The sequence below is a fragment of the Equus quagga genome, chromosome 13, assembly GCF_021613505.1.
Source record: "Equus quagga isolate Etosha38 chromosome 13, UCLA_HA_Equagga_1.0, whole genome shotgun sequence".
NCBI lineage: Eukaryota > Metazoa > Chordata > Mammalia > Perissodactyla > Equidae > Equus > Equus quagga.
In genome coordinates this window covers 90,552,417-90,567,509 of record NC_060279.1, presented here as the reverse complement: position 1 = coordinate 90,567,509, position 15,093 = coordinate 90,552,417, and the positions used below count along the sequence as shown (strand labels likewise).

The following is a 15,093-nucleotide window of genomic DNA, read 5'->3' as shown; positions in this document are numbered from 1 at the left end:
CGTATTCTGACATGTAATATGTTTAGATATGTCATAACAGGGAGGCCAAAGTGTCAGCAGCTTGTTGCTTATTACACTTTATACCACACTTCTTTAATTAATTATTATATTGTTTTTAAAATTAATTCTTCCTTCTGTTCAACAAAAGTCATAGAACGTCTAACCCCTGTCAGTCATCATCCTTTAGAATGAAAATCATCAAGGATAATAATAACCACAGTCGATTAGGGAAGACTATTGCTTTTACCTAAAAATCAGATCGATCTCCAGTAATGGCGACTTCAACATCCAGGACTCTCCTAAGTGTAGCCCTTGAGGGACAATAAAAGTCTTTTTCTTGTTTCCTGAGCACGAAAGTACCCCAAACATCGTGAAAGTAGGTGGAACAGAATAGCCCTTGACCAAAGACAGCCAATATTTTATATGGTTTTTCATTATGTCATAATTTATATAACAAATTATTGAATTACAATTGATATAAGTAATTTAAAAATTAATCTTTGGCCTGTATGTGCCTATCAGATGAAAGAAAGGACACAGATCAGATGTGGGACACAGAAGCAGGATATTATTCCTTTCCATCCCTTTCTTTCTTGCTTTCTTTTTCTTTCTTTCACCCACTCAACCATTCTTAGTCTCCTTGGTCCTAGAATATTGAAGTCCTACCCATGGCAGTTATGTTTAGTCTCCAGCATCAGAGATCGTCTATCAAAGGGATTTGTGTCTTACTAGCTACATCAGTTATTATACTTTTCTGAGGAAAATAGTAGCCCATGAGATTGTCATGATGACTCAATTACAAGCCACGTGTGGAGTCAGACCATCAGCTTAGCAATAATAATCACACTGTAGCTTTAACTGTTCTTATCATTACTGTATCTATTCCTCCCAACTCTCTATGGTATATAATAAATCCATGAGTAATTTGGAAAGGTTAAAATCCAGTATGGTTGCCTTCAGAGGAGTCATCCTAGACAAAAAGAAATGGAAGGTGTAGTCATTGAATTATGCACCAAATTTGATTGCATCCGCTCTATTTTATCCCTACCAAAAATCTATGTTGTTAATTCCCATTGCCTTTCTCTCTTAAACAACCATCTTTTGTCCTTTTAGCAATTTCTCACAAGCATTGTACATAAATATAAAATTTAAAATCTGCCAAACCCTGATGCATAAAAGGAAACCTAAGAATAGACAATCTCTCTATGCTAGGTATTCAGTTTACTTCAAGTTTAGTAAAGCGTCAAAGGCCAGGATTGCTAGAGATATTATTTTATAAATGACACAAATTTATCTTCTCACAATCTGGAGCTTAGAAGTCCAGGATCCAGGTGTCAGCAGCGTTGGTTTCTTCTGCAGGCTTCTCTCCTTGGCATGTAGATGGCTGTCTTCACAGGATCTTCTCTTTGTGTGAGCATGTTCCTGTGTCCCAATTTTCTCTTCTTATAAAGACACCATTTTATGGAATAGGGGGAACCTATAGACCTCACCTTGACTTAATCACATTGTTAAAGACCTTATTGCCAAATACAGTTACATTCTGAGGAACAAGGCATTAGGAAATCAACATGTGAATTTTGAGGAAACATAATTCAGGCTATAATACTTCTTCTTTTGGCCCCCACACACCAATTCATGTCCTTTTCACACGTAAAATACGTCCACGGATCCCAACTGCCTGGAAGTCCAAACCCATTCTAATGTCGACTTTAAGCCCAAAAGTCAGCTAAATATCATGTAAATCAGGCATGGGTCAGAATCGAGGTAGGATTCATCCTGAGGCAAGATTCTTCTCCAGCTGTGAACCTGGGAAACAAACAAATTACCTACTTCCAAAATACAATGGTAGGAGGAGCATAGGATATATATTCCAGTTCCAATAGGGAGAACTCAGAAAGCAGAAAGAGATCACAGGTGCCAAGCAATTCCAAACCCTAGCAAGACAACTTCCATGAGATTTTAAGTGTCAAAAACGAGCCTCTTGGTGTTGATGGTCTGATCTCCTGGCCGACTGGGGTGGAGGGGCCAACCAACCCCCCTGCCCTCGGTGGCAACTGCCTCCTGATTGAGGTCTTTTGAGTAATTTAATTTCTTCCTTCCATGAATCACCATCCTGGATGTATTTGAACTATGGCGTTCTGGGAAATTAAGCTCCTATTCCATTCAGTAGACACTCTTCATTCATCTTGTGCCCAAGGATACGGACACCATTAATCTTTCCTCACAGAGGGTCTGATATCGTCTGATAGCAAGACAGGCTCTCAGCTAAGTGAAAAGTCTATCCTCTCTTTTCCTCAGTTGACTCATTCTTTATATAGTTCTTTGTTCAGGATAGTTCTCTGTGCTAAATCACCAGTGGGGTAACACCAACATGACCATCTCCAATCCTGCCCTCACTTCCCAGGTCAATCCCAGCTGGCAAGTTGGCGGGAGTAGTGAATTAGCCTGGTCAGTGTTTGTGGAATGAATATGCCCCATGTCAAATTCTGAGGAGAGAGAATCTGAATGACCTCTCAAAAGTCAGATGACCACTGCAGCCTAGTCAACGTCCTCCAAGTGCCTGAAGCCCACATCAATGCTGTGAAAAGAGACTTTGTGATAAGGGCACATGAGGAGCTCTCTGAATGGTGAACAACTAGACTTGATGAATTCAAACACTGCCTAGTCCCACCTGTTAGTGCCCTGCTGTTATCACCAGTATGTCCGCCACATATTCTGATATATTGGGAAGGCACAGCATTTTCTTACTACCTTTTCTCATAATTGATCCTTTCTTCTCATCTAAAGTCTGACCACGCAGGAGGGAATAATTGGACATCTTGTTTTCTTTCATGACCTGAAAGGAGCTATTCTTGAGGAGTGAGTTCAGTTCTTCTGGTTCTAATTTCTTGCCCAGGAATTGGCAGATCTTCTCTACGATGCTTCTGGTGTCCTAGAAGAAAAAAAAAAAAAAAAGAAAGAGGACATGAAAGGGAGAGAACATAGAAAAGGAGGTGAGAAGGAAGAAACAACAATGTGAGGAGAAGGGGCAGGGGTGAAAGACAGGAACAATCTAAGAAGCAAGAAGCTATTGGTTGGTTGTGACTAGGAGGAAGTAAGGGAAAACTTAAAGAGGAAGGAGCACCAAGGGTAGAACGATGCAGGATCCACATGGTTTCCCAGTATAGTTGGCTTCAGGACGCCTTAACACTAAATACAGGGCCTGAGTTTTCTGAAGAGACTTGCAGAAAGGCTTCTAGACAATTATGATCAGGATTAACTGAGGAGAGGTTCGGGGAGAATTTGACAAAGATCAATGGGATTGACTTCAAATCCTGGCCGTGCCATCAATTCTTACCGTTTTACATAACTAACATTTGAATAACACAGAGTTTCACAATATCATCTCAGTAATTAGTACTTGACTCATGATCCTTGGAGATTATTAAAAGCAATGATTTATAACCAGAAAAGCTTTGCTTTGAGTCATAGACCTTCTTCTTAGAGATATAATGCTTTAAAATGTTTCTTTATCCCATTAGCCCTCATAATGATCTAAGCAGAAGACACATAACTGTAGAAATTACTCCAATACAGGTTTATTTTGTGGCTTGAAAGCATAATTACTGAAGTGTAATGTACCTGAGGGAGTTAAACTTGTTACAGAAGGCTTCTTGATGAAAATGAAATTCACGTGGAGGTCACAGAGGATTGGACAAAAGTAGCCGGAGGAAGAGGATGGGAAATAATTTTTTCTCAGAAGCAAAACCCTGTGTTTACATTATTTTTCATTTTCTCTGGGACACCATTAATGGGTAGAGTTCTTCTTCCAATGGTTTAATACGCCTTCCTGGTTTCGAGCATCATCTGACTGCTTCTCCTGCCCATCACTGTTCAATCTAGTACTTGACCTGTCAGAATAATTACACAGACTGATCTCATGACTTAGTTCCTTCTATCAGTAAATCTTGGGTGTCAGGCAGTTGGACATATCTCTGGAATGACACTTTTCTCACCTGAACCTATCTTCTTCTTCAATCCCCTCCCAGCACTAGGTTATCAGCAGCATCTTGCGTCCTACACCTCGAAACTTTAGAACCATTGCCAGTGTGAGCACAAGCCATTGTGCATCTGGAAAAACACCTTTAAATGCTGTAAGATGAAACAAAGCAGAACATATGGAGAAAGAGAGTATGGAGGTTCTGCAGTGTCAACCAGACGCAGGGCAATGAAGACAGGGAGCTGTTCTAACTCCTAATGACCTTTTGCAAGGCTAAACTTTGATTGAGAAGGTATAATAGAGACACAGAGTAATGGAGGGAAGTTAGAGGAGAGAAGATGATGGTGAGAGGTTGTGAGGTTGCATGCTAACCATAAGGACCACAGTTACCTGTTTCAGCTCTTCATAACTCACTATCAGGAAGTTCTCCTTCCCTTTCATGGACATCCAGCCATGAATGTGATCAAACCAGGATCCATATACCACTACATATTGGGGAGGTAGGAAGAAGAGGTATTTTACAAGCTCTATGAAAGCAAAAATCCATCTATTATGTTCACTCTTTGGGCACAGTTAATAGCACAATGTCTGGCACATTTAGGCCTGTCCTAACTGTTTGCTGAATGAATGAGAGTAAAGATGTAAAACTATTATCCAACATCATGCATTTACCCTGAAATAAGCCTTGTTCCTTTGGAGCAGGCTCTGTACCAGTTTTCAAGGGTCTCTAAGAAAATCCTGTCTAGAGAGCCATGTGGCCTTAAGAATGGTATTCTTGCTGCCTCTAATCTTTTTAGTGTTTATAAATTTGCTTGATGTGTCTTTTCCACAGCCCTTAAAGATATTTTTCCGTCTTCTTCCCTTCATGTTGCTGTTGTAATTATTGTTCCATTGGATATCATCTATCTTTCCTCTGATTTCAGATTCTTCTCCTTTTTTCTACTACAGTTTTCCTAGAGACTAGGCAAAGATTAATTTGTAATAATTCTTTGTGAGGTTAGGTGTGGTTTTTTAAACTGAGATTGTATCCATTCAGGAAGTGTCAGGCATGTTTTCTTGAAAATTGTTTTTCTCTATATTTTACATTATATTCTTCTGAGACAAGTCTTCTCAATCTATCTCCAATATACTAACTCTTTTATAATTTTTAATGTCTGTCTCCCATCCCTGAGGCTTTTTCAACTCCAAAGTCTAGCAGGAAGTTTATTATCAACTGAGAATTCTACCTAGTGATGCTATCTTTCAAGAATGAGCATAAAAGAAAGACATTTTCAGACAAAATGCTGAGAGGATTTACCACTTTTGTCATGAGAGAACTAGTCTAAGTTAGACTTTATGAGTAAATAAAGTGAGTCCTGGAGGAAAGAACAGCCATTGAGTCAGAGGAAATTAAAACAGAAATAAAAAAACACCATGAAACAAAGAAAAATGGAAGCACAACATATCAAAACTTACGGGTTGCAGCAAAAGTAGTTTTAAGAGGGAATATTATAGATATACATGTGTACATTAAGGAAAAAAGATCTCAGATACAAAATTCAAATTCACATCTCAAGGAACAAGAATGAGAAGAACATACTAAGCTCAAATTTAGCAGAGGAAGGAAATAGCAAAGATCACAAAGAGAAAAAAATGAAATGGACACAAGAAACAACAGGAGAGATTAACAAAATTAAGAGGTAGTTTTTTAAAAAGATAAAATCGACCAAACTTTAGCTAGACTAAGAAAAAACAGAACAGTCTCCAATAAATAAAAGATTACAGGATAGTCAATGCAGCTGTTGCCACAGAAATACAAAGGATCATAAAAGACTACTATGAAAAATTATACAGTAACAATTTGGATAACCTACAAGAAATGGATAAATTCCTAGAAACATACAACCAGAAAGACTGAATCATGAAGGAATAGGAAATCTGAATAGTCCAATAACAGGTAATGAGATTGAATCAGAAATCAAAAATCTCCCAACAAAGAAAAGCCTAGGACCAGATGATTTCCTGGTAAATTCTAGCAAATATTTTTAAAAGAATTAAAACCAATTCCTTTAAACTTTGATAACATTGAAGAGGGGAGAACACTCCAAAACTCATTTTATGAAGCCAGCATTACCCTACTACCAAAGCCAGAGAAGGAGAGTATAAGAAAAGAAAACCACAGACCAATATTCCTGATGAATATAGATGCAAAAATCTTCAACAAAATGTTAGCAAGCTGCATTTAATTACATTAATATGATCAGACACCATGGGATGCAAGGATGTTTCAATATATGCTAATCATTAATGTGATACACCACATTAACAGAATGAAGGATTAAAATCATATAAGAATTCCAGTAAATACAGAAAAAGCATTTGACAATAATCAACATTCTCATGATAAAAACTCTCAATAAATCAGGTATAAGAAGAACGTTGCTCATCATGATAAAGGTCATATAGGAGAAGTCCGTCGCTAATGCTATACTCAATGGTGAAAAGTTAAAAGAATTTTCTCTAAGATCAGGAAAAAGACAAGGATGTCCCCTCTCACCATTTCTATTCAATATGTTCTACAAATCCTAGCCACATCAATTAGGAGAGAAAAAGTCCAAATCAGAAAGGAAGAAGCAAAATTATCTTTATTTTCAGATGACATGATCTTATCTATAAAAAAATCCTAAAGACTCTCCTCAAAACCTGGTAGAACTAATAACTGAATTTAGTAAAGTTCTAAGAAACAAAATCAACTTACAGAAAACAGTTGTGTATCTATTCACTAACAAGGAAGCACTTGAAAGAGAAATTAAGAAAGCAATCCCATTTACAATCACATCAAAAGGAATAAAATACTTTGGAACAACTTAACCAAGGAGGTGAAAGACTTACATACTGAAAGCTATAAGACATTGATGAAAGAAATTGAGAAGACACAAATTAATGGAAAGATATCTTGTGTTTTTGGGTTGGAAGTGTTAATACTGTGAAAATGTTCATTGTATCCAAAGTAATCTACAGATTCAATTCAATTTTTATAAAAATTGTAATGGTATCTTTTTGGAAGTAGAAAATTTCCTAAATTTACATGAAATCACCAAAGACCCTGAATAGACCAAGCAACCTTAAGAAGAACGAAGCTGGCGGCATCACGCTCCCTGATTTCAAGCATTATTACAAAGCTATAGTAATCAAAACAGCATGGTACTGGCATCAAAAAGAGGCACATAGACCAGCAGAACAGAATAGAGAGTCCAGACGTAAACCCACACATATATAATCAACCAATTTTTGACGAGGGCACCAAGAACACACAATGGGGAAAGAATAGTTTCTTCAATTAATGTTGTTCAGAAAACTGGATATCCACATGAAAAAGAATGAACCTGGGCCCCTATTTTGCACCACTCACAAAAATTGACTTCAAATGGATCAAAGACTGAAATGTAAGACCTGAAATCATACAACTCCTAGGAGAAAACACAGGGAAAAGACCCTTGACATTGGATTGGCAATGATTTCTTGGATGAAACACCAAAAGCACAGGCAACAAAAGCTGAAATAAACAAGTGTGACTACATTAAACTAAAAAGCTTTTGCACAGCAATGGAAACAATCAGTAATTTGAAAAGACAACCTACAGAATGGGGAAAAATAGTTGCAAACCATACATCTGATAAGAAGTTAATCGCCAAAATATAAAGAACACATACAACTCAATAGCAAAGTCAAATACTCCAGTTAAAAAAAGGGCAAGGACCTGAATAGATGTTCTTCCAAAGAAGACACACAAATGTCTTGTAGGTATAGAAAAACGTGCTCAATGTCACTAATTATCAAGGAAAGGTAAATCAAAGCCACAGTGAGATTTCACAGCACATTTGTTACAATGGCTGTTATCAAAAGGACAATAAATAAATATTGGTGAAGATTTGGAGAAATGGGAATCCTTTATACCCTGGTGGTGGGAATGTAACGTGGTACAGCCATTAGGAAAACAGTGTGAGGGTCCTCAAAAGTTTGAAAATAGAACTACCATTGATCCTGCCATCCCACTCCTGGGTATAAATCTGAAGGATTGAAATCAGTATCTTGAAGATACATCTGCACATCTATGTTCATTTCAGCATTATTTCCAATAATTAACAAATGGAAACAAATTAAAGGTACTTCAGTGGATGAATGGATAATGATTATGACATATATATGTATAGGAATATTATTCAGATATAAAAATGATTTGTGACAACATGGATAAACCTGGGAGGCATGATGCTACTTGAAATAAGTCAGACAGAGAAAGACAAATACTATATAGTACCACTTATATGCATAATACAAAAAAAGCAGATTTCCTAGAAACAGAGAATAGAATGGTGGTTGCCAGGAGATGTGGGGAGACGGAAATGGAGAGAGAAAGGTGCAAGGCTACCAATTTTCAGTTATAAGAAGAAAAATTTCTGATGGTCCTCAGTATAGTGTGGTAACTATAGTTAACTTGGTATTATGTCCTTGTAAGTTGCTGAGAGTAGATTTAAGCAGTCTCATCACACAAAAACACAAAGATTTAACTATGTGAGGTGATGGATGTGTTAATTATCTCATTCTTGGTAATCATCACACAATACATAGGCATATCAAATAATCACTTTTAAATATATACAGTTATATTTCTCAATGGCGTTAAAACATAACATTTTATTTATTTGGTGAGGAATATTTGCCCTGAGCTAACATCTATTGCCAATATTCCTCTTGCTGATTAAGGAAGATTGTCGCTGGGCTAACATCTGTGCCAATCTTCCTCTGTTTCTATGTGGGATGCTGCCACAGCATGGCTGGATGAGCGGTGTGTAGGTCCGTGCCTGAGATCTGAACCTATGAATAGCCGGCTGCCAAAGTGGAGTGTGTGAAGTTAACCACTATGCCACCAGGCCGGTCCCAAAATATAACATTTTAAAATAATTGTCTTTAAAATTAAGAACAAGGTAGATATTACCACTATCATCACTTCTATTCAGCATTGTCCCAGAGCCCTGGCCAATGAGATAAGAGAGGAAAAAATAAAGACAACATATGTGTATTAGAAAGGAAGATAATAGTCATTACTTAAAGGTTACATTTGTACTTCATGGAAACTCAAAGATAACCTACATTCAGATTGGCAAATACTGAATCAATACTCAAAATCAGTGACATCCCCAAATCAGGCACAAACAACCGGAAAATGTAATTTTAAGATGTCATTAATGTAGAAGAAATGAAATAGATCTCAAAAAGAGTTCCAAGCTCATTACAGAAAAATATTATAAGAAACCAGTAAGTCGTTAAAAGACCTTTAGATAAAAGGAGGGATAAACAATGTCTATAAATGAAGAGATAAACAAAGTAAAATATGCCAGTTCTCCACTAATTATTCTGTAAAATTCCTATAATGACAATCACAAAAATAACGACAATAACAAGAGTCACTGAGGATACAAAGTCACAGGAACACTCATAGGCTCTTTCTGGGAGTATAAGTTGACACAACCACTCTGGAAAATAGTTTGATATTATTTTTTTTAATTGAAAATTCATATTTGCTATGCCTTAGCAGTTCTGCACTCAGGTGTATAAACCACAAAGAAAGTCACGCACATGTGTGCCAGAGAAGCATTATTCTGAACAGACTTAAAGCTGAAACACCTCATTTAATTTCTAACTTTGGACGTACAAAGTGTTAGGGGAAGAATTCACCAATAACTAATGGCATTGGTGATGCTTGCAAACAGCAATTGTGGTTCGTTCATTTTGATTGTCCCCTTGGCTAAGCCTAATCTAGTAGCACTCATGATGCTTTGACAGATAGGACCCAGAGGAGAGGAGAGGACCACACAAGCAATGAGAACATGCGTGGGGGCTTTTGCATAGCAAATTCTAGGGTTCAAGGTTCCCAGAGCATGGGTGATGAAAGGGTTGCAAGCTCTAGGAATCCTATAGAATTTACCTTGCTGGGAAGGCAATGTGTCCAGAGCAGGGGACCCCCTAACGCTTGGTTAACGTGTATGATCCAGAGCTCGGCTCTAAGATTCAGGTCCAGAGCAGGGTCTCCTGTTGCTTGGGTCTAAGGACAATATTTCCTGGGACTTAAATTCCCAGGCTTTCTTCATTGGTATGGGGAAAGAGTTTGGACTGACCTTCTACAGGGCTGCAGAAAAGTCAGGATATAGATATTAGTTGATAACAAAAAAGATTTCAGTGTTGGTGGTTCTTGACTGGATAAGATGAGGCCTCTGTGTGAGTGTTAAGGGACAGAAAGCAAGATATTGAGGCAGTGGTGAGGTTTACAGGATATGTCATCATCACCCACCAATATTGCTTGGACTTTCCTGGATTCCTGGTGACAGTGGAAGCACAATTCAGACTACTCTACGCACCAAATTGCAAGATCCAATGTAACATCGATGAGGGAGTTGTTTTCTTCATGTCCGGGCTTCCACCACAGGATTTCACTGTTGCCTTTTTTTCTGAAAGAGTAAACCGAAGGAAAGCAGGACGGAGGACTGAAGAGTTCAGCCAGGATCAGCTCAATGAGAGCTACAACTGCCGGTCTTTGCACTGCCAGTTGGACTTCATGCTGAGGGCAAACAATTCGGGAAAGATGAATCGTTCAATGTCTAACAGGTGATTGCAACATAGCCCAAAGGGTCAAAGAGCATGAGGTGTGGACACCAACAACGAGTCTGTTACATGAATCCAGGTGAAAAGTAACAGTGGCTCTGATTAATACAGCACCAATGGAAGGGGTGGCAAGTAAACATTCCTTATTTAGCAAAGGTGTATTAGCTGCTATTATGTGGCGAGCACCACTCTAGAACCTGATGGCAAGAATGAACAACTCCAAAAGCTTATGTTTTAGTTGGGAGACACATGCAACAAAAAAACTAAATAGAATACATACTCATTGATGATGAGTGCTAAGAACAAAAAGAGAGAAGATAATAGAGACAGGGAGGATGCTCTTATATGTAGTGTTGAAAAGGAAGACTGCCACAAATACAGAGACATTTCAGCAGAGACCAGAAGAAAGATAATAACCAAGGTCATGGGATTTGGATAATAAATACATAAAGGAAAGTGGTGAGGAGTATGGGAGAGTGGGATGGCAAACAGATGACACTTGCAAGATGTCAGAATCATACTGGTGTTGAGTGCGGGGTGGTTTTATTTCTTTCCTAAGATCAACCTGCAGTGGGAACAGTTTGAGATATGGGGGAAATGTGTTCAGTTTTGAAGACACTGAGCTGGAGGTCTCCATGGCTCTCTCCAGTGACGATGTCTATGGGCTGTTAGAGAAACACAGCTCAAGCTAAGGAGCCATATCACAGCTATGATAAGACACTCATCACATAGTTTACAGAAAAACTGCAAAATTTCAAATATCTGAGAATGTCTAGAAACTCTGCATGATTAAATGTATAGAGATCCTAGAGTAATGCACACGTATCTTTTTTGTTGTTGTTGTTGTTTTGCCCTGAGCTATCATCTGTGCCAACCTTCCTCTGTTTTGTATGTGGTCAGCGCTGCAGCATGGCTGCCAATCAGTGGTATAATTCTGCGCCTGGAACTGGACCTGGGCTGCTGAAGCAGAGCTCACCAGACTTAACCACTAGGACACAGGGCCATCCCAATGCCAACATTTTTGAGACAGATTGGAGAAGAGGATTAAGGCAGTTTTAGAAAGATGCATCTAAAAAATGGTGGAAAGCGAGGATTGTGCTGTCCAGGAAGCCAAGGAAAAGCTGTGTTTCAGAAAGTCACAAGTTGGGAGAGAAGAGAAGAATATGACTGCTCTCTGTTAGTATTAGACAGGCCCTGGAGACTCAGAACATACCTAGGATGGTTTATGACGGGGCAAGCTGCAAGGCTGGCTGGGGTTCTGCTGCTGTTTGGGAGAGAATGTGCACTTTAAAAATTTGGGATCCAGTGGTGATGGAGCTTTACAGCCTCAGGATGGTAAGATGTAGAGATCTCAGGTTGGGTGTAAAGTGAGGTCTGTTAAAGGCCTCTGACAATCCCCCAGCTTCCATATTTTGCATTCACTCACCATTTCCTTTGATGAACCATTCAAAATATTGTTCCAGTGACTCTGGTTTCTTAACAAAGGTTGAAATACTCCAGAAAAAATAACCAGAAACAAGAACAACTCTGGGATTTCTGATGAGATAAATCACCTGAAAGAGAAAAATAGAATAACAAGAAATTAACACAGCCATTTCCCATCCTTCTTGATCTTCATAAAAATGGAGAAAAACCAATTCTTAGAAAATGCCTAAGTATCAATGCATTCGTTAACAAGTTGGTTATTGTATTCACTAACCAAATGTAGATTTTTAATTTCCTATGAACCAGTCACTGGAGTAATAGTAAGAATACAACAGTGGAAGAGGATAGCGTTGTCTTGGATATCATAGTCTACTCAGAATAGGAGGCAAGTGAAGGTTTGAAAAGGTGAGTGCTATTATATTTCTGGAGTATAGTTTAAAGATTACTACTAGGAGATGATTAATAAACTGTGCTATATTCATAGATACACAGCAGACCTTATGGTATAAGTCTTTTCATATGAAGTGCAAGAACTAGCAAAAATAATCTAAAGAGTTCAAAGTCAGGGGAGTGGTCACTTCTGTGGGTGGGCATTGATTGGGGAGGCGCATGAGGTAATTTCCTGTGGGAATGGAAATGTTCTAAATCTATATCTGGAAGGTAGTTACCAGATTAGCACATATTCAGTCCCATGCAAGTGTCCATAAGACATGGGGTCCACAACAAAGTCCTTGATATGTGGTCATATCTGATCCTGTTCATACTGTCCATGGAGAAACTGGGTCAACACACCCGAAGGTCCTTGAAATTTGGTCCTGCCCCGAAGCACTGAGCATAGACCAAATATGCTCATGGATGTTTTGGACAGGAATAAATAGCAAGAACCTTTGGTCATGGACTAAATGTCTCATGGGCCAAATATTTTATGGACTTTCTTGACAGGAATAAATGTCCTGCAAGGAGTTAACCTAGTTGTGTACATATGTAAAGATCGACAAGCTAATACTTACATTTAGTGCACAGACATGGACACACACATGCAAGAGCACATGGCATTTGAACATCTGACTTACAATCTGGGTTCCTCAACAACTTTCTTAGTGACAGTATTCTGGGCCCCAGCTCTCTCTAGGCCTCAGTTTCCCCACGCAGGGATTTAACAAACACCCATAAGACAAGATAAATGAGTGTATTATAAGCAAGCTTGGGAAGTGAAACAAACTTCACTGTGCTGCAACACATTGTGAAATTTGCAAGAAAAGAGAGTATTATTCTAAGCTTCGCAATATAATTTAAGCATAAATTTTCTTTAAAAAATCACAAAGCAATGAACACGTTCTAGGAAGTATGTTTCTTAAAACAATATGACATATGCTAGATCCTGGATGTCCGTGGTCCCTCCTGTCAGCACCATGAAAGATTCCTGTGGCTGCTGGGGTAAACAGACAGCTCTATATAGGACAAAATAGTGGTTAGAAAAACCAGACACGATGCCAGAACAATCTCCCTGGACTTAGGCATTGATTTATAAATGGGCTGCTTCCCCTTCGGGCAGCTCTATCCTGGTGCTTCTACCCAAGTGGTGGAAGGCAGTTACTTAATTAATATTGGCCAATTACTTTTTAGAGCCACAGAGTGGGATTATCCTGTATATAACACAGTTATTAATTCTGATTGGGTTGTAAATGTCATTTTCTATGATTCTGGCAGTATCATTTCACTTTTCCTTTAGCTTAGATCTGGGCGGTATAACCTGTGGAGGGGTCCACACCCTTGTACTCAAGTATGGACCCTGGAACATCCAATGCAGAATCTCAGGCCCACCCCAGATCTACTGAAGGAGGCTGCCTTTCAACCAGATCTCCAGGGGATTCCCAGGCACTTTAGAGTTTGGAAAGCATTGATCAAACGTATCTTGACCTTTGAGCACTGACCTTGGCCTTGGAATTGAAGAGAGACTTGGGGATGAGCTGGATGGGGAGGTGGGTGCTGATGAGGAAGGGGCCTTCTTTATCCTTTAGTGCATTATACCCATCCTCAGTCTCTACCCAGGGTGAGCGGTCCCAAATGGGCACAGATTGGATCCACTTGGGATCCCCCTTGGAGAAAATCAGGCAGACAATTTCAATCAACCAGTTTGTTCCTGGATAAAGAGGGAAAAATGATGGTAACTCATTTTAATCTGACTTTTTAAAAACTTGAGATAAAACATACACAACATAAAGTGTACCATCTTAACCATTTTCAAGTGCGCAGTTCAGCAGTGTGAAGTAAATTCCCATTGTTGTGCAACCATCTTGAAGAACTGAAACTCTGTCCCCACTCAACAACAAATCTCCAGTTTCCCCTCCCTCCACTCCCTGGCAACCAACATTCCATTTTCTGATTTAATAAGTTGATTACTCTGGATACTTCATCAAAGTGAAATCATGCCATATTTGTCCTTCTGTGATGGGCTTATTTCACTCAGCGCAATGTCCTTACAGTTCACCCACGTTGTTTTGTGTATTAGAACTTCAGTCTTTTCTAAGGTTGGAAAATATTCTATTATGTGTTTACACTACATTTTGTCTATCCATTCATCTGTCAATGGGCATTTGGGTTGCTTCTCCCTTTTGGCTATTTGTTTAAATCCTTTTAACCTTTTCCCACTGCCCTTGGCTTTTCACCACCAGGAGGCTTCCAATGTCTTCAGCCTCAGTGCTTGCCCACTTTGCACCCCGTCTATGCCCCTCCTCTCATAGAAATATGATCCACATCCTTCCAATCCCTTGAATTTTCTAGATTCTCTTCCAGTTCCTGACCATTGTCCATGCTGATACCTTTACCTGAAACTATTCCTTTACACTAAATAGTTTCACATTCATTGTTTCATCTCAATTGAAACACTATTTCTTCTGCTTTTTGGATTTTTTTTTTTTTTTTGGCTCGGATAGCTGTGTTTGTTCATCCCTCCCCAGTTTTATTGAGGTATAACTGTCAAAAAAAATTTTATAGATTTAAAGTGCATCATGCGATAATTTGATGTATGTAGACATTGTGAAATG

The 15,093-nt window shown here is 38.7% G+C and overlaps 1 protein-coding gene across 1 annotated transcript; it reads right to left on the bottom strand.

The window, feature by feature from the left end:
* Positions 1 to 51: 51 nt before the first annotated feature.
* On the bottom strand, positions 52 to 14,860 carry LOC124250351 (sulfotransferase 2A1-like). The gene is made up of 5 exons (XM_046682154.1): positions 14,851 to 14,860; positions 13,981 to 14,189; positions 12,048 to 12,174; positions 4,370 to 4,464; positions 52 to 2,932 (listed from the first exon to the last, which is right to left on the bottom strand). The coding sequence occupies exons 1-5, from the start codon at positions 14,858 to 14,860 to the stop codon at positions 2,675 to 2,677; spliced, it is 699 nt and encodes a 232-aa protein (XP_046538110.1). The 3' UTR covers positions 52 to 2,674.
* Between the last annotated feature and the right edge of the window lie 233 nt (positions 14,861 to 15,093).

What these genes read in the sequence shown, in the direction of transcription:
- LOC124250351 (XM_046682154.1), bottom strand. An exon ending in TCTTCAATTCCAAGGCCAAG is followed by an intron (nt 12,175 to 13,980) that starts GTCAGTGCTCAA and finishes TTTCTCTTTCAG; the next exon opens with GTGATTTATCTCATCAGAAA. An exon ending in ATGGTTCATCAAAGGAAATG is followed by an intron (nt 4,465 to 12,047) that starts GTGAGTGAATGC and finishes CCCAATATGTAG; the next exon opens with TGGTATATGGATCCTGGTTT.